A 19,566-nucleotide genomic window follows, 5' to 3' on the forward strand; every position below is an offset into this window, starting at 1 on the left:
GCAAAATGTAGAAGTTCCTGGCTCCTACCGGTGGGCTGAGGACTCCCTCTTACTTCCTTGCTCTTAGAAGGAGCGGGGGTCTTGCCTCTGAAAAAGCCTCTTCCTCTGAGGGGCTGGCTTCGAGGAAGAAGCAGATCGAAAGGGCTTCGATTTCTTCAAAGCAGAGGACCCAGAAGACGAAGTAGTTGTAGGCTTCCTAGAAGACTGCGCCAGAAGGTCTTGGGTTGCTTTCTCCTGGAGACTGGCAGCTATGTCCTTTACCATAGACTGGGGGAAGAGATGTTCTGAGAAAGGCGCGAAAAGAAGATCCGCTTTTTGCGCTGGCGAGACCGACTTTGCAGTAAAATTGCAAAAGAGTGCTATCTTCTTAAGCAGTCCCATGCTGAAATGAGCAGCCAATTCCTCAGAACCCCATCCCTGACAGCCTTGTTCCATGCAAGACAATACACTGGACAGCTCCCCCTTGACTGATGGAATCAGAACTCCTGGACCTGGCATCCAAAACTCCTAGGACACCAGTCAGAAAATTAAAGACCTCTAGTGTCCTGAAGAGGCCTTTAAGGTGAAAGTCTAGTCACTATGCGTCCAAGAGACTTTGGAAGGAAAGCAGAAAAGATCTTCTGGCGGCAATCCACAATACTACCAAAGTCTCCTTGAGCCGAGGCTGGAAGCTTAACTCCGACGTTTTTCTCCCGTCTCAGTACCACATACCAGCTTTGCCACAAAGTCTTGAAGGTGGTAAAGCGAAAGAAGTCTTGCCTGAAGCTTTCCTCTTTTCCATCCAATCATGGACCTTGCGAAAAGCTTGCTTCGTAGAAAGCGACTTCTTCATTTTCACAAAGCCCGAGATCTTAGTAGCTTTGGATGACGAAAACTGAGAGGGAGAGTACGTGGAGCTTCAGCTGGAAAGTGTCTGCAAAGACTGACGTAGCAAGACGAGTCAAAACCTTGTAGTCCGTCGAGACAAGCCAACTGCTGTTCTTCGTCCACTTCAACGAAAGCGTCACTAATTTTCTCTTCAGACAACTGGGAGAAGTCGGAGGAAGTAAGGAAGAGTCACGAGCTTTCTCAAAGAGAAAGAGCGGCGAACAGGAAGAGTTCCGCTTCCACTTGCGGCAGGTGGTAAACTGACGTCCATAGGTGGAGCGCTTGGGCGGCCAAAGCCAATCTACTGGCGCCGACTTGAAGCGCGCTCGACAGCAACAGGTGTACACCTGCGCCGCCCCTGGCGCAGCGCCGCCGCGTCCCTGGCGCTCGCTTAACTTTGTACCGAATCACGCTCGGCGTCCACTGAAGCGCGCTTTGACTTTCACAGAAAACGCGCTCGGCATCTAAAGAAACGCACTTCCTATCTACAAGTTTCGTAGTAGCGGATACAACCTCTTCTCGAGAGCGAGAAACGAATTTCTCACCTCCTCTAGAAAGTTGCTGGGGAGCAGAACGAACTCTAGAGGGAGACTCAAACGGAGAGAGAGACGAGCGAGGAGGGAGAGGGAGAAACGCCTCGACCTCTTCACAGGAAGATTGTCATCCTTCTTACGGCGACGTGGAACAGTCTCTCTCGAAGAAATACATCTCGAAGTTGCTGCTGAAGAGACTGGAGAATCTTGCTTGTAGGTGAAGCCTCCTTTTTCTGGGAGGGGCTGATCCTGTGAGCAGGCGAGTGGCGAGGGGACGCCTTCTTCCTACTCCCAGGAACCGCCACTTCACGCACCTTAGAGCGACTGCGGCGCTCGAAAAGAACATCTAGAAAGCTTCGCCTCCGAAGAATCCCTTACGCTTCTTCTGCGGAGGAAAAGCAGCAAACGCACTATCAGGCGAAGAGCAAAGTTTGCGGAGAACACTTGGACGTGAAGCGTCCCGAACATGAGCCGTCCTTTTCAGCGGACGTGATGCGGCATGAGAACTCCCACCCCTTGCGCGGGGAGGAAGCTTCCGAAGAAGAAAGCACTCCTGAGAAGACGTGCACGCGCACGCTCCTTGGCAGTCTGGTAGGTTCGTCAGAAGCTGCCGAAGGCACGCCACTCGGTGGGGGTTCCTCGAACCCTCCTTTGACTTTTGACAAATGCTCTCTCCCCGTAACCTGGGAGTCAAGCAGAGGTCTAGGTCTAGAGTGGATGAGGCCGATCTGACGCACCCTCCACTACAAGGGGCTTTCACCTGCACTTCTCTTCACTTTTTGCTCTCCAGAGCTAACCACTTTTGATTCTAAGTTACGAATCGATTCAAGAATTAGCATAAAGTATTACCTTCTACCGACACTGTTTCAGGGCCGAGGAAAACACCTACAGGGTAGGAGCATAAACTACAGAAGGATGGTTTTTACCAGGAGAATCATTAAAATCTGCCTACCTGAAACACTCCCTGAGGAAGACCTCCCTTAACCCTATCTCGCTCAAGTTTCTTAAGATAGGTTTCCATACGCCTTCCCCACTCAGACTCTGTTATCTTTCACACTCTATTACAATGACTTTCAAACGTACATTCATTCCCTGCAAACTTACAACAGAATGTGGGTCTACTGAAGCTTTCAGTAGCCTACCTCTACATCGGACATAGAACAAAATCTAGCGCTAGTTGAAACTAGACCCTGACATCTTGATCAAGAAAAATCAATACCAAAATCAAAATCAATCCAAAGTCACTGTGTGGCCAAGCCACCGATCCTGATTTCAGATACAGAAAAAACCAAAAGGGTATACTCAAGTAGCTAGTAAGTTTCCAAAATCTGACGGAGGTGCTGCAAACAGGTGTTTCCAGCAAACGGCGACAGAAAAATTATGAATAGAAAATGGGAATGGTTTCCCTGATACCCCCGCCCTCCAGCGGCGGAATGGGTACTAACCACCTGACTCCCACTGCCTGTGTCGTAAGTGTTTTAATTTCTGTCGGATTCGGAAAAATACAGCTATAATCTTATATCTGACAGGTAAGTTTCATGAAACAAAACAGAATTTGTGGATATTTCTCATGGAAAAATACGCAAATGCGCGAATTTTCCGCGAATAATGCGGGAAAATGTTCCCGAGAGAAATCCGCGAATGTGTGAGTCCGCGAATCCGGAGAACACGAATACGGTGGGCCCACTGTATATTTTTGAGGGAAAATCAATGAAAGATTTTAAGTTATTGTGGGTCATGAATCATTACATCACTGAGGAGAGAAGAAGAGACAGTAAAAACTTTACTTACATAAGTACGTAAAAGCAGTACCAACTCCCATTAAATAAAATTTTATTTCTGGGCTCAGCTCGTGTCGCTTGCGCGAAATATCCTTTAATCTATTATTTCTAGGGTAATGTACTAACACATACCAGAGAATAAATAAAAATAAAAGAGAAAGGTCAAGTACAACTGACTCGCTCACCCACTAGGAGGGTGTCGGTATGAACACTAGGCTAGTGGAGACCACTACCACGAGCCAAATGCAATAGAAAATCTCCCACTACAAAACCCCCAAGAGGGGAGCCGTCCCACAGAGGGAGCAGCTCGTACTACTCTACGCCATCCCATGCTTGCGACTGCTGCGCTCTAGTGGGCCATCCTTTTCAGTTAGCTCACACGAGTCGCACGTGTTATTTTTCTCTCTGGTGATTTCGTGCCTTTTCTTTCGGATTTTCGATAATGGAGCGTGTAGCTATTGCAGCAGCTAAGTTAAGTACTCGTATTTACGGTTAGCGAGTTTTTTTTTCCGTCCCCTAGACAGTATTGCCGTTTTTTAGGTATAGATACGTTCTCGGGGGCTGGGAAGCATGGCAGCATGGTCCTGCCGAGCTGGGTTCGTTCTTGGTCTCCATACCTAGAACATCCCTTATTATTCTACGCTCTATTTACATTATCCGTGTTATTTAGGTCTACTCAGTTGTTATACAAGTATGTATTTCACCTTATGTAGGCTTTTTCCATCCAGACCCTAGTCTAGTTCTTAGTATCGGCCCTGACTACTTTGAGTGGTAGACTTGCCTTCGGGCTAGTCGTACATCCTGGATTTTTTCTCCTGCTATTTTACCTTCTCTCTTTCATTTTATTATATTTTATATTTATATGTTTTGTTATTGTTAGTTTTAGTTGGCGTCTGGCTTAGCTAGGTCAATGGGCTTGTTGAGCCTAGTATACCCCGGTTGATCAGCTCGGTCGCTTCCTCATAGCTTCCCTCTGATCAGTTGGTTATAGCCCTATGGGCCTATATGCTACCGCTTTTCAGTTCTAGTTGCTTCCCGATAGCTTCTATCTGATCAGTTGGTTGGCCTAGGCTTGGTACGTTACCGCCTGTGGTCACTACGTGATCGCGAGTTAGCCAGTCGCCTACCAGTCCCCCTCCCCCTCTCCCCGCTCTCCCATAGAGTCCCCCGGGAAGGGGTGGGTCGGTCTGTCCTTTGCTCACCCAGCATGCCCGAGCCTGCCTCCCCCTCCCCTCCACCAGGAGGGGCCTGGGAGTCCGACAGTCCCTGACTGGTTTCCGACCTCTCCGCTTCTCGGCCTCGGCCGGGTGGTACTTGTGGGGTGGGGGCTCTGGCCTTCCCCCCTCCGTTACTGCCTTGTCGCTCCGGGTTAGCGCGAGGTCTGTATGTCATCTCGCCCTTCCCTCCCCTTACTAGAGCTCCTCCCTATCGGAGTCCCTGGTATCCAGCGGAAGGGTATAGTCCACCGTGTTGGGCCGGAGCATACAGTAGGTCTTTTACTAACCGTACCGCATTGCGAGTACTACACTCCGCTCACTGGACCTAGTCCGGTTCACTTGCATGTAGGTTTAAGTTATCTTTAAGTTTATCTTAAGTTTCTTAAACCATCCCGCCCCTCCCTTCATATTTTACCGGATCTCTCCCGGGATTATACCTATTCAGGCATGCAGGGAGGGGCTATGCCCAAATTTTTTCCCGAGCTCCGCCTCGTAACGGAGTTCTTTTTTGTCCTTAGTCTGTAGTGTTACCCCTTTAAGATACTCATGTGTCTTCCCACTTACAGGCCACCAACTGTGAGCATCCGGGATGTTCCGCTACACTTCAAGACCCCTGTGGACACGAAAAGTTTGCCGGTCCATGCTCCATGCGCGACTCCGCACGGGGACATCCAGGTCTGGGTACCATGAAACGTGTACCATGTTTTTTATGATCTGGTGAGCCGCTTTTGGAAGGGCCGTAGTATTCCATCTCCGCATGCCGTCTGCTCTTTAGTACTTAAGTTTTCATCATTATTCTAACTTAGGCATCTAGTTTAAGTTATATTCTAAGTTTTTAGTTTTAAGTGATTCTTAAAATCTAAAATATACCCTCTATTACAGCTCCGGCTGTAGAGATACGGCATTGGCTACCCTGCGGGCCTGGGTCGGAGGTTTTGGCAAGAACGCCGCCAAGGGTCAGCCCTACATACTGGAGAAGCGTTTAGCTCTGTTAATCTTCCCCGGGGCAAGACGACTGGGTACGTCGACCCGGCAGAGGCAGACCCTTCTATTGCCTTTATCCAACAACAGCTGGCGGCCTCCTTAACTGAACAGACCAGGATATCTCACGAATGTCGCACCCTGGATATAAATGTTGAACCTATGGTAGGTATAGACAACCTGTTGGTCGAGGTAAGTAATGCAGGTACCCAAGGGTCCCCCCTTGGGATTGGACTGTTTCTTCTACCCCTGCAACTTCACCATCCTTCCAGGCTTTACGGTGGGGTGCTGAGTTATATACTCCTCCAGAGGCTTCGGTTAGGCCTAAAGATCAAGTCTAAGCATATGACCTTGACTAGGACTCATCGTCCTCGAAGAAGACGTCCTCGTCTTCTTCTTCGCGTAAGTCTCCGGCTCGTAATCCCGGCCCAGACAAGTCTAAAGGGTCTAGCTCCGGCTCAACGTCCTCGAAAAGTAAGGCCTAAGGAGAAATCCCGTACCCGGCAGTATCACCAGTTCCACTACCTTTGGTGCCTATTCAAAGTCTCCCCTCCACTCCGCAGCAGCTCCGGCTCTGACACAGCGCTGGCCTGTTACAACAGGTGGTTGACTGGTAGGCTCCCTTAAGACAAGTATGGAGCATATGAATCTCGCCTGTCGGACAGGATAACTTCTCAGGACACGATTATAGCCGGCCTAAGAGAAGCCCCTCTTGGCCTCTCCCTCAACCTCTAATACTAGCGGATCTCAGCTTCCCCCGTATGACTCGCTGCCCGCTTTCCCTCCATGAATAATCCTTGGAGAGTGGCGTCTTACGCTCCCTTCCAAGATGGTCTCATCTCCATACCGGAGTTCGGAACTCGAAGAATAGAGGACTTCGAGTTCTACCGGAAGGCCTACGGCCTCCCTTCATAGGTTACGCTAGGCTCACGCCTGCGGCTATGGGTTAGAGATGACAGGGTACCAAAGGAGACAGTCCTCTATTCTCGGGACCAAAGCCCAACGAGAATGGCTTAGATGTCTAGACGACATGGGACTGCTCAAAATACTAAGATTCAACCATCAAGAGTCCCTTTTACCATTTTCACGATGGACGAAGGTACCCCGCCTTCCTTTCCTTACCAAGATAGCGAGGTCGACCATCTCAGCACTCAGAAAGGAGAACCATGCCTCAGCTGAAGAAGCAGACCCCCCTTCTTCTCCGTTGCTCCCGTCAATTTGGAGAATTATGGGAGGACTTGCCTTAACACCTTCACAGCCGGCAAACTCAAACCTGACTGTGCTATGGAGCATTTGGTTTTGGTAAAAGCTGCCCAGACTCCCTGATAGTCTTATTAAGCGGAGTTTGACTCGAAAAAACGACTAGCCAGGTCAATCAACCTGATGGCTATGTCCGAGTAGCAACCATGGCTTATGGTTCAGAGCCAATTTTTAAGCTTATGACCAAAGCCCTGACTCAAACGGTGCAGTCAGACATGTTCGAGTTTGCCACGGCTAGAACAAATTGTAGAAAGGCATGTATTGCTAGAGGCAACCATCGGCATGAACCGAATAGGCTACTTTTGTTTCTTCCCAACATCTGGGGCGCAGATCTCTTCCAGAGCTATGGTAAAGGGAAGTACAAGCGGAAGCTACGAGGTTGAACCAAAGCCTTAAGGACGTTTGGGGTCTTTCGGCTAGGAGAAGGCAAGACTTGACACCAAAAGGTAAGGGGACAAAAGAAACCTAGACGTTTTCCAGCCTTACCACAAGAAGCAGCCGCGCTTCTCTCAACAAGTTTCCTACAGTGCCGTAGTGCAGACAGCTCAGCCCTCCACGTCTAAATGTCAATCACAGCTATTTATGTGATATCCCCTCAGCCTCAACCCTCCACCTCATACGCCATCTCTCCAGCTTACAATCCAGCCTTCGAGAGTCAAGCTTCTCAGAAGTATGACCGCTCGAACAAGGGAGGCAGAGGTAAGCGTCCTTCGTGGGAGAGGATCGGGGAGGCCCTTCAATAGGGGAAAGCACTTCATAGGAGGTCGAGGGGGTTCCAGAACCAATGAGGAACTTCAGGTAGGAGGGAGCTGTTTCACTTTCGCCACGGTGGAACTTCCAGCCAGTGGGGCGCAGAGCATAGTGGTCAAAAGGGCTGGGTTGGAGCTGGTTGACGAACCCCCCACCTCCAGCAGACCTTTCCGCAAGTTCCTTCCAAGGAATTGACAGAATACGCAAACAAAGGATCTCCTTCAGGAAGGAGCTATAGTCAAAGTCAGAGATTAAAGTTTCAGGGTCGCTTGTTCAGCGTCCCGAAGAAAGGCTCAAACAAAAGAAGGGGGTAATCTTAGACTTGTCCCGCTTAAACTTAGCCATACGCTGCGACAAGTTCAGATGCTCACGATCTCACAGGTGCGGAACCTTACTTTCCCGTGGGGCCGTCACCACCTCTATCGATCTTACGACGCCTACTATTCATATCCCTATTGCAAGACACTTCCGTCCGTATCTGGGATTCAAGATATGGACCAGACGTTCTCCTTCAAAGTAGTTCCGTTCGGGACTCACGTGGCACCCAGGGTGTTCACGAAGCTAGCGGAAGTAGTAGTGCAACAGCTCAGAGCTCAAGGGATTATGGTAGTAGCGTATCTCGACGATTGGTTGATCTGGCCCCATCAGTCGAAGAATGCAACAACGCCACACTGAAAAGTGATCCATTTCCTAGAATATCTAGATTCAAGATAAACAGATCCAAGTCCAGACTCACCCCAGAGTCAAACTTTCAGTGGCTAGGCATTCAATGGAATCTATCCTCACACACTCTGTCGATTCCATCCACCAAAAGGAAAGAAATGCGAAGTCAGTCAAGCAATTTCTGAGTCACAAACTATAGAATCAAGGAGAGCTCAGGAAAGGATCCTCGGCTCTCTCCAGTTTGCTTCAGTAACGAACATCTTAATGAAGCCAAACTTGAAAGATCTAACCAGGATCTGGCGCTCTCGAGCGAAATGTCAGGTCCAGGGACAAGCTATCCTCAGTACCTCTGATTCTAAAAGAACCGGCTTCGGTCCGTGGGCAAAAGTCAGAATCTGTCAGTGTCAGCCCTCTCAGTTCCCTCCACCAGGGATTACCATCCACACAGACGCCGTCTTTAAGCGGCTGGGGGAGGGTACTCCCAAGTCAAAAAGGTGCAAGGAATCTGGTCACCCCATTCCGTCAGTTCCCTTATAAACGTACTGGAGGCAATGGCAGTCTTCTTGACTCTGAAAAGATTACGCCCACCAAAGTACTCCCACATAAAGCTAGTTCTTGGACAGCGCAGTGGTAGTACATTGCATAAAAAGAGGAGGCTCCAAGTCACGTCATTCTAAATCACGTCATGATAGCCATCTTCTCCTGCAGACAAATTCAGTTGGCATCTTTCCTCCACCCACATAGCTGGAGTAAGAAACGTCATAGCAGACGCCCTATCCCGATCAGTCCCCCTAGAATCGGAATGGTCTCTAGACGAGAGTTCGTTCCAATGGATCCTTCGAAGAGTCCCAGGCCTACAGGTGGATCTTTTCGCTTCACAGGCGAACCACAAAACTACCGTGTTATGTAGCCCCACAACCTGGACCCTCTGGCTACGCCACGGACGCCCTGGCTCTGGACTGGAACAACTGGGAGAGGATTTACATCTTCCCCCCAGTGAATCTCCTTATGAAGGTTTTAGACAAACTCAGGACATTCAGGGGTCAAGTGGCTCTAGTAGCCCCAGACTGGCCGAAGAGCAACTGGTATCCTCTGATCCTGGAACTGGGCCTTCGTCCCCTTCGGATCCCCATCCCAAGCTCTCCCAGTCAGTACAAACGAAGACTGTGTTCGCTTCCTCAGGGATTCTCAAAACCCTAACTTTATGGATTTCATGAAGTTTGCGGCAAAAAGAGATGCGAATATTGACCCTCAGAATATTCTTTCCTGGAATCCGATAAAAGGATTCACTTTGAGGCAGTATGATGCTGCCGTCAAAAAGTTAGCAATCTTCTGAGAGAGTCAGATATCAGAATCATGACAGTTAATTCTGCTATTTCCTTTTTCAGATCTTTATTTGAAAAGGGTTTTAGCAGCTAGCACGATTACGCAAACAAGTCAGCATTGAAAAAAAAAAAAAGATATTTCAATTTGGATTAACATAGACTTGACAGATACCTATTTCTCCGTCTATTCCTAAAGCATGTGCTAGACTTAGGCCCTCGTCAGGCCTACGTCAGTTTCATGGTTTCTTAAACGATGTTCTAAAACTGGCTTCCGAAACCGATAATGACACATGCTCGTTTATGATGCTCCTAAGAAAAACGCTGTTTTTGTTAGTCTAGCTTCAGGAGCAAGAATTTCAGAACTGTCGGCTTTATCCAGAGATCCGGATCATGTTCAATTCCTTCCCTCAGGGGAAGTGCTACTTTCTCCAGAACGTAGCTTTTTAGCAAAGAATGAAGATCCTTTGATGAGGTGGAACCTTGGAAGGTACTACCCCTTCCACAAGATGTTTCCCTTTGCCCGGTTTCAACCTTGCGAGCCTTTTCTATCCAGGACCTCTCTTCCTCATCGGGACCCCTCTTTAGGAGGGAAAAAGGTGGCACTTTATCCCATAAAGGCATCAGGCAACAAATCCTGTACTTTATCAAACAAGCCAATCCTGACTCCTTTCCAAAAGCACATGATGTCAGGGCAGTGGCCACCTCAATTAATTACTTCCAACATATGAATTTTGCTGATTTAAAGAAGTATACCGGATGGAAATCGCCGACAGTGTTTCAAACGTCACTACCTTAAGTCCTTGGAAGCTCTGAAAATTTTCAGCAGTAGCAGCGGTAACATAGTTTCCCTGACTCTGCCTAGATTATAGTAGAAGATTCAGTCCTCCTTTCTACCTGCCTCACCCAACAGTTCGTCTATTCCTGCCTTGTTCATTAATATCACCTTGTGTCTTAGCTGCTTTATGATTGTATAGTGCCCCTTTTCTTTTGTCTGGTAAGGGACACTCAATTCTAATTAACATAATGATCTCATAGATGTTATCCCCTTATTTTTATGCTAGGGATACATCTCAGTACAATGGTTACGGGTTTTGTTATATTAAGTCATATACATTCCTAAGATATATTATTTTATCATTGATCAAATATTTATATAAATTTATACTAATTGCTACTTCTATTTTTTGATACATGTTGTTACACAGATTTATTATGATAGGTAACATTGTACCTATTTGTATTTATGTAAATTACCTTCTATTATTAACATAATTAGAATTAAGGGTAATTTAAGCATATTTCTGATTGTTTATGTGTACTTGTATCTTTTTAGCAATTATATTCATTCTTTTATTTTGTATCTTTTATTGTTGAGGACCTATTTTTTTTGTTTATTATATTTTGTTTACTTTGTACAATCTTGTGCTGTTTCTCTGGTACGATTTCGCGCAAGCGACACGAGCTGAGCCCAGAAAAAGGATTTGAATGTAAGGAAAAATCTATTTATGGGCGATTGGCTCGTGTCGCCAGCGAAATACCCCCCCTACCCCATCCCTTCGCTCAAGATTGTCTGCTAACTTCAGGATGGCCACTAGAGGCGCAGCAGTCGCAAGCATGGGATGGCGTAGTAGTAGTACGAGCTGCTCCCTCTGTGGGACGGCTCCCCTCTTGGAGGGTTTTGTAGTGGGAGATTTCTATTGGCATTTGGCTCGTGGTAGTGGTCTCACTCGCCTAGTGTTCATACCGACACCCTCCTAGTGGGTGAGCGAGTCAGTTGTACTGACCTTTCTCTTTATTTTTATTTATTCTCTGGGTATGTGTTAGTACATTTACCCTAGAAATAATAGATTAAAGGATATTTCGCTGGCGACACGAGCCAATCGCCCAGAAATAGATTTTTCCTTACGTCAAAATCCTTTTTCACAATAAATTTAACATAATAAAACATAAAAACAATTGAATGCAATACAGTAACAATAATAATAAAAAAAGTATTAGTACTTGAGCCAGTGTTCGGTGCGCTGAGTGAAATGATAGACAGGAGAGGAGAGGGAAGGGGGGGAGGGGGTCTGCTTCCTACTGACTCACCAGGGGCTGTGATGATTATTTGCCCGTTTCTTTCACTTACCCTCAATTTGCCCAAATCACTTCCTTTTGTTACGGTAAAATACCTATCTAGTGACAAATGCTTTTACAATTTTTTACCACTGTAAAAGTAACTCGGCTCCATAATAAACATAATGCAACCAAGTTCAGCTTCAGGGTTCTTTCGATTGTTTGTTTAAATAACTTCCTTGTGAAAGGTTATTAAATCTCTTTCCTTTACTTACATTCTTTCTTTGTTTGCAAAATCTTCATGTTTATTTTCAATTAGCCATTTTCCAACAGGAAGTTGATGTATTGTGGCATAATTAATCTCTTTCCTGCACTTAAGATTGAAGTGTAAACACGTCAACAATCATACACACTAATTACTCTCTCTCTCACACGGACACAATCGGACACACACACACACTCTTGATTCCTTTGATTATCCTTGTAAAATGTGAATAAAATTGATTTTGTTATCAACCTTTGCCTACTGCAACCATTTCGGTTCCCTCAATGGGTTCCTGTCTCTCCTCCCTCCATCCGCCAGCCAGCCATGCGCCATTTTCACCAAATAGTTCATAAATCATACACAGAAACAAAATTTTTTTTGAAAATTTTACTTCATATAACATACTATTTTATTATTTTAGTCTTAATTTAACTTTTGAACACATTAATATAATAGAAACAAATGTGAAAAGGGGGACTTTTTGGGTTGGCTGGAACGAATTATCCTAATACCCTTTATTTCTTATGGGGATATTTGTTTCATATTTCGAACAAATTGTATTTCAAACAGCCTTCTGGAACAGATTAAATTTAAAGTCTAAGGTACTACTATATTACTGTATACAGTTTTTACATTAGGATGCTGCAATCCTTGCTAATATCATCAATGTAAGGGGAATACAAATGTGGATATAAAAGGTATTACTGTACAGTAGGCTGTACTCAAGAAGTCAATGTTAATTTACCCAAAATATCACAACTCATTGGTTTACTGTAAACTGAGTCAAAGCAAAACTAAAACCTATAACAAATATATATATAATCAAATCTGTATACTCTGTATCCACTTTCTCATTCAATTGAGACAAACTTGAATTAACAATTAACTTACTGCAACAACTATCATTGATGAGTCTGGTCTCCATTCTAAAAATAGGTTGGTCCCCAGTTTCTCGACTGACTCATCAGATCGTCGATGGACAACCACAGGAACACATGGCTGTAAATACAAACTGAAATTAGATATTGCAATAAAAAATTAACAGCATATGTATCGTGTACTGTGCTATACCCAAAGCATTGACTCTTAAATAGTAGACAACATTTGTCATTTTCTGGGGTGGAGGAAAACATGAGTAAACAGCAAAACAGCTAGCCCTTAAACGCCGAGCCTCTATTTACAAAAGTGTCTGTTGTATGCCGGCGGCGTTCAGGGTTAGTGCCGAAGCCGAAATTTTTTTTTTTCGAAAAATCACAGCACGCTTAGCTTTTAAGATTAAGAGTTCATTTTGGGCTCCTTTTTTTTATCATTAACTGACGTTTAGTATGCAACCATCAGAAATGAAAAAAATATCATTATCATATAAAAATATGTTATTGTTATAATACAATTAAGTTTGTTCATACTTACCTGGCAGATATATATATATAGCTGTATTTTCTGAAGTCCGACAGAATTTCAAAAACCTCCGGCGGAACACGCAGTGGGCGGTCCAAGGGTGGTAGTACCCATTCCCGCCGCTGGGAGGCGGATATCAGGAACCATTCCCCATTTTCTATTCATATTTTATTAATGCCCCTGTCTCCTGAGGGGAGGAGGGTGGGCACTATTTAATTATATATATCTGCCAGGTAAGTATGAACAAACTTAATTGTATTATAACAATAACATTTTGTTCATGCCACTTACCTGACAGATATATATATAGCTGAATCCCACCTTCGGATGGTGGGGAGAGACAGAATAGGATTTTTAGGAAACTTAAATTAAGTAGATGATGTATATCTTGGTTTCTCACCTTTAGCAAAGTAGACTATGTGATTACTGTCACTTAAGCCTGCTTTTGCTTAATCAGAGTGCCAGCCCGGTGAAGACCTGTAGTGCTGGTACGCTCTGGATGATCTGTCAACAGGGACGTGACATCAACGTGACAAGACCATAGAGCCATACATATGAGGGCAACGAAGCAACTAACCACCCCCACCTGACCAACTATCCAAAGACCCCTTGAATACTAAACTAAGGGATGGAGATCTTCACACAAGACTCACACCACAACCTAAAAACACAATAATAATAAAACTAACCTAAACCTAACTAAGGGATAGGGAAAGAGCTACCTCCAGCCCCCAAGGCTGTGTCTGCAGAAACGTATGGCCCAAGAGAATTACAGTCGTCATAAATCGTTCTCACATCCCTTAGGTAATGTGAGGCAAAGACAGAGTTGCTCCTCCAAAAGGTGCCATCAAGAATGTCCTTGATTGACATATTCTTTTGGAAGGCAAGAGAGGTAGCGACAGCTCTAACTTCGTGAGCTTTCACTCTAAGTAGGCTCAATCAGTCTTCTGGCAAGATGAATGAGCCTCTTTAATGACGTCCCTCAAAAAGAAAGCAACAGCATTCATTAGATAACGGTAACTCTGGTCTCTTCACAGAGCACCAGAGATTACCTGAGGGACCTCTTACCTCTTTTGTTCTATCGACATAGAACTTGAGAGCCCTGACAGGCACAGGGGGCTCTCTCTGGTTCTTGGCCCACCAGACTTGACATACCCTTGATCTCGAAGCTTTTCGGCCAAGGGTTAGAAGGATTTTCATTCTTTGCCAAGAAAGTTGGGCTCAAAGGAGCAGACAGCGTTGTCTCCTTTGAATCCCACTAGATTACTAAAAGCTTGTATTTCACTAACTCTCTTAGCCGTCGTCGCCAGAGAAGTTAGGAAAAGAGCCTTCCTTGTCAAGTTTCGAAGAGACGCTGCTTGAAGTGGTTCAAAAGGACTTGACATTAAGACCTAAGAACCACGTCAAGGTTCCATGAAGGCGGTCTCGTTTGGGGAATCTTCAAAGTCTCAAAAGATTTTAAGAGATATATGTCTTTTGTTGTCAGAAAGGTCCAGGCCTCTGTGCCTAAAAACCGCTGACAACATGCTCTTATATCCCTTGATGGTAGGGACTGCTAATTTCTGCACATTCCTGAGAAAGAGCAGAAAATCGGCTATCTGGTTCACAGAGGTCGTGAAGAGGAAACTCCCTCCTTTTTACACCATGCCCTGAAGGAAGCCCACTTCGATTGGTATACAGCTCTTGTAGATGCACGTCTTGCATTTGCGATTGCTCTCGCAGCTCTTTCGAAAAACCTCTCGCTCTGGCCAACTTTTCGATAGTCTGAACGCAGTCAGACCCAGAGCGGAGAGGTTTTGGTGATACCTTTCGAAGTGAGGCTGTTTGAGTAGATCTTTCCTCCAGGGCAACGTCCTTGGAAAGTCTACAAGGAAAGACATGACCTCTGTGAACCATTCTCTCGCTGGTACCCACATCGGGGCAATAAGGGTCAACCTTGTCCCGTCTGAAGCCGCAAACTTCCTCATGACTTCCCCTATGATCTTGAATGGCGGGAAGGCGTACAGATCTAGACCCGGCCAATTCCATAGCAACGCGTCCACTAGCGATTGCTTCTGGATCTAGGACCGGGGGGGGAGCAATACAGAGGAAGCCTCTTGGTCCTCGACGTCGCGAATAAGTCGACCAGAGGACGTCCCCACTACCTCCAAAGGTCTCGACACACGTCTTTGTTTGAGGTCCATTCCGTCGGTAGGATTTGTTCCCGACGACTGAGAAGGTCGGCCCCTGACGTTTTGCACTCCTGCAATGAACCTCGTCAGGATCGTAACCTTTCTTCTTTTCGCCCACAGCAAAATCTCCTTCGCCAGGTGAAACAAAGTTCTGGAGTGTGTTCCTCCCTGATTCTTCAAATAAGCGAGTGCTTGTGGTATTGTCGGAGTTTACTTGAACGATCTTGTTCATCAAACTCCCTTCGAAGAACTGCAGCGACAGAAAGATTGCTGCTAGCTCTTTTACATTTATGTGCCAGGCTACCTGTTCCCCTCCAGGAGCCTGACACTTCCTCCCCTCCTAGTGTTGCTCCCCAGCCGCGATGGAAGCGTCTGAGAACAACACTAGGTCGGGGCTCAGAAGACTTAGGGACAAGCCCTCCTGTAGTTTCTGTGGGTCGAACCACCATCTTAGATAGCTCTTTATTGGATGCGATATTCTCAAGATCGCATTGAGATCGTCCTTGACCTTCCACTCGTCCGCAAGGAAAAACTGGAGAGGTCTGAGGTGCAGTCTTCCCAAGGAAACAAACCTTTCTAGCGATGAAATGGTGCCCAGCAGACTCATCCATTCCCTCGCCGAGCAAGTTTCTTTCCCCAAGAAGGCGAGATCTTCTCTAATCCTAGCCGCTGACGTTCCTGGGACGAAACGCTCGAAAAGCACTGAATCCATCTGAATCCCCAGATACACGATGGACTGTGTCGGGTCAGATGCGACTTTTCGAGGCTGACAAGAAGTCCAGGGACTTCGCTAGGGCTAACGTGACTGCAAGTCCTTCAGACACTTCTCTCTCGACGAAGCTCTGATAAGCCAGTCGTCGAGGTAAAGGGAAACTCTTATCCCTGAAGAGTGTAGCCACCTCGCCACATTTTTCATGACTACGGTGAACACCATTGGAGCCGTGGTCAGGCCGAAACAAAGAGCTCTGAACTGCCACACTTTTTTGCCCAAGACGAATCTTAGGTACTTTCTTGAAAGAGGGTGGATCAGGATGTGAAAGTACGCGTCCTGCAGGTCTAAGGACACCAATCCAGTCGCCCGGTCTCAAGGCTCCCAGAACAGAATGAGGCGTCTCCATCGTGAATTTGGTCTTTTCCACGAAAAGATTGAGCCTGCTTACATCTAGGACTGGACGCCAACCTGACGACTGCTTTGGTACTAGGAAAATCCTGTTGTAAAAGCCTGGAGACCCCAGGTCCGCGACTTGTTCCACCGCTCTTTTTTCGATCATTTGTTGTAGAAGATCGAATAAAACTCGTTTCTTTTCTCCCTGATAGGCTGGAGAAAGGTCTCTGGGAGTCGTAGAAAAAGAAGGAAGATCTAAAAAGGGGATCTTATACCCCTGCTCCACGATCTTGAGGGACCAAGGGTCGTGTCTCTCTCTCTCATGCTCCCGCAAAGAACTTCAGTCTGGCTCCGACTGGTGTATGAAGGACATGCGTCTCACTTGGATGGCTTTGGTTTGAAAGAAGCTCTTCCTCTTGCAAGTCTCTCCCTCGAGGAGCTGCTCTCGAGGTAGGAGCCCCACGAAAGGGTTCTAACCTTCTTCGGCGGTCGTACAAAGCCGAAGATGTGGAAGGAACTGCCGGACGTCTCGAGGACTGGGCTAAACAAGAGGTCCCTGCGTTGCCTTTTCTTGCAAACTGCTTGCCAGTCCTTAACCAAAGTCTGCGGGAAGAGATGGTTCGTAATAGGAGAAAGAGCAGCTCCGCCTTCGAGCTGGAGTAACTGATCGAGCTGTGAAATTACACAGCAAAGCTCTCTTCTTCAAGAAGGCCGTCCCAAAATGAGAGACCAGCTCCTCTGATCCATCCCTGACGGCTTTGTCCATGCATGATAGCAGACTGAGAGACTCTGGGCTTCTCGATTGCAGATCCAGAACTCCCAAGCACCAGTCTAGGAGGTTGAATACTTCAAGAGTCCGGAGCAGCCCCTTCAAATGATGGTCCGTCTCCGTAGGGGTCCAGGTCACTTTAGCAGTGGATAAAAGGGACCTCCTCTGAGAATCCACTAAGCTGGAGAAATCCCCTGTGCTGAAGAAGGATTCTCACACCCACGTCTTCTTTGGTTTTTATACCACATACCTCCTTTACCGCTGAGTCTAGCGGAAGGAGGGGCGAAAGTTGTCTTGCCTTGATCCTTCCTTCGTTCCATCCAGTCTTGGAGTTTCTTGAATGCCCGCTTAGTAGAGAGCGAAGTCTTCATCTCAACAAACTCCGGGGTCTTACAAGTCTTAGAGGATGAAAACTGCGAAGAAGGAGACTTGGGAGCTGCAGGCTGGAACTTGTTCCTCTTCAACAGAGTCAGCAGGACTACTCAACTCTCCTTCTTCTCTAATCGGAAGAGGAGCCCGCCTCTCCGGAGAGGGCGTACGTCTATTGTGTCTTGCCTTAATCAAAGACCCCCGATGTTTACTGGTAGAAGCCTTATCTAGGCTGTCTTCTTTGTGGCGTTTACCGCTCGAAGGAGGCAGAGCGTCCTGACGGCGATGAGTGTCCTTAGCGACGCCCGAAGGCAGCCTCACTTGCAAGAGAAGCTCCTTACGTTTCCTCACGAAAGGGTAGACATTTTCTCAGGTATACGCGCCTGTGCGCGCAACCCAACGTCCTGGTGTACGTCTTCTTCTTGGCCGGAGTCCCCAGAAGTGTCCTGAAAAGCGTCCTGCCGAGCGTCTTCAAAATCGTCCTGATCGCACTCAAAAGCGTCCTGAGCGTCCTCCCAAAAATCACGGCAAGCAGCCTGCCCATGACGTCGAGAGGGAACGAAAGCGTCCTGACGACCCGTCTTCTTAGCGGGCGAACGAGATCGGTGAATCGCCGAAGGAGACGCAATCGGCGAAAGAGACGAGCAAGGAGAGGGAGAAGGAGACTGCTTTGTCCTCTTAACGGGCAGTCTAAGGTCCTTCCTCCGCTTAGGCTCGACTGCTGCTGGCGAGTCCTCTGAGCCATAAGCGTCGATAGCTGGTCCTGAAGGGACACAAGAATGTTCTTCGTTGGAGAGGAACGAACAGAGGGAGCAGGGCTGATCCTGCGAGAAGAACAGGGGCGAGGGGACGCCCCTTCCTTCTCACAGGTTACAGTTACCCTCTTCTCAGGATACGCGCCTGTGCGCGCAACCCAGCGTCCTCATCGGATGAGATTTTACCTCTCTTCTGAGGCGAAAGCGTCATAAGCGTCCTCCGAAGAAAGCGGCGATACAGGACGTGAAGCGTCCTCAACACAAAACGTCCTTTTCAGAGGACGAGAGTCTCTCCGAGTGCTCCACCCTTGCGCGGGAGGAACGCTTTCTTGGAGGAACGAAAAGCAGTCCTTAAGGATGCGCGCGTGCACGCTCCTTGACAGCCTGGGACTTTGCAACAAGGCCTGCCGAAGGGAACGCCAGATCGGTGGGAGCCCCCGTAACCCTCTTGCGGCTTTCGACATACCCCCTCCCTGATTCCTGGGAGTCCGATAGCGGTCTAGGCCTAGAGGCATTATGGGGCCGATCTGACGCCCCCTCCACAACACTAGGGGCACGATCACGCACTTGCACTGAGCCAGTTTCCAAGGCTTTCACTTTGGTCTCTAGAGTACGTAGAGAACTCAAAATAAGAGAGAGCATTACCTTCTCCCGACACAGATTCAGGGCCCGAAGGCAACACAGGTTTAGGAGATGCAAAATCTACAGGTGTTATTACAGGAGAATATTATCACCCTTACCTTTGTAGAACCACTCCTGGAGGAAGACCTCCTGATCCTATCGCGTTCTAATTTGCGCCGATAGGAATCATACACCCTCCAATCATCATCGGCCAATCCATCACATTCATTGCACCGATCATCCATCAAACAAATATGCCCCCTACAACTCATACATACTGTGTGGGGGTCTACCGATGATTTCGGTAGCCTCACCTTACAATCACTCCTCACACACACTCTGAAACTCACTGCACTTGATCCAGACATCACGTTTACAGAAAAGCCAATCCAAAGTAAAAAACGGTTCCACTATCGCGTATGCCAATCCAACAATCCAAAATCAATGCCAAAAGTCAATCAGATACTTAAATGCGAGTCAAATCCAAAAAATCCTGGGTGGAGGTCTGTAAACAGTAGTTTACCGACCGGTGACAGAAAAAAATATGAATAGAAAATGGGAATGGTTCCTGATATCCGCCTCCCAGCAGCGGGAATGGGTACTACCACCTGGCCGCCCACTGCGTGTGCCGCGAGTTTTGAAATTCTGTCGGACTTCAGAAAATACAGCTATATATATATC

The 19,566-nt window shown here is 47.0% G+C and overlaps 1 protein-coding gene across 2 annotated transcripts in view; it reads right to left on the minus strand.

Moving 5' to 3' along the window:
• Positions 1–19,566, minus strand: part of LOC135196961 (guanine nucleotide exchange factor subunit Rich-like) — a 387,875-nt gene that overhangs the window by 359,974 nt on the left and 8,335 nt on the right. For both annotated transcript variants that reach the window (XM_064223819.1, XM_064223820.1), the window contains exon 2: positions 12,589–12,696. In XM_064223819.1, the coding sequence (XP_064079889.1) occupies positions 12,589–12,696 (108 nt within the window). The remainder of the gene's footprint in view (positions 1–12,588; positions 12,697–19,566) is intronic.

Source organism: Macrobrachium nipponense, chromosome 18, assembly GCF_015104395.2.
Source record: "Macrobrachium nipponense isolate FS-2020 chromosome 18, ASM1510439v2, whole genome shotgun sequence".
NCBI classification, from domain to species: domain Eukaryota; kingdom Metazoa; phylum Arthropoda; class Malacostraca; order Decapoda; family Palaemonidae; genus Macrobrachium; species Macrobrachium nipponense.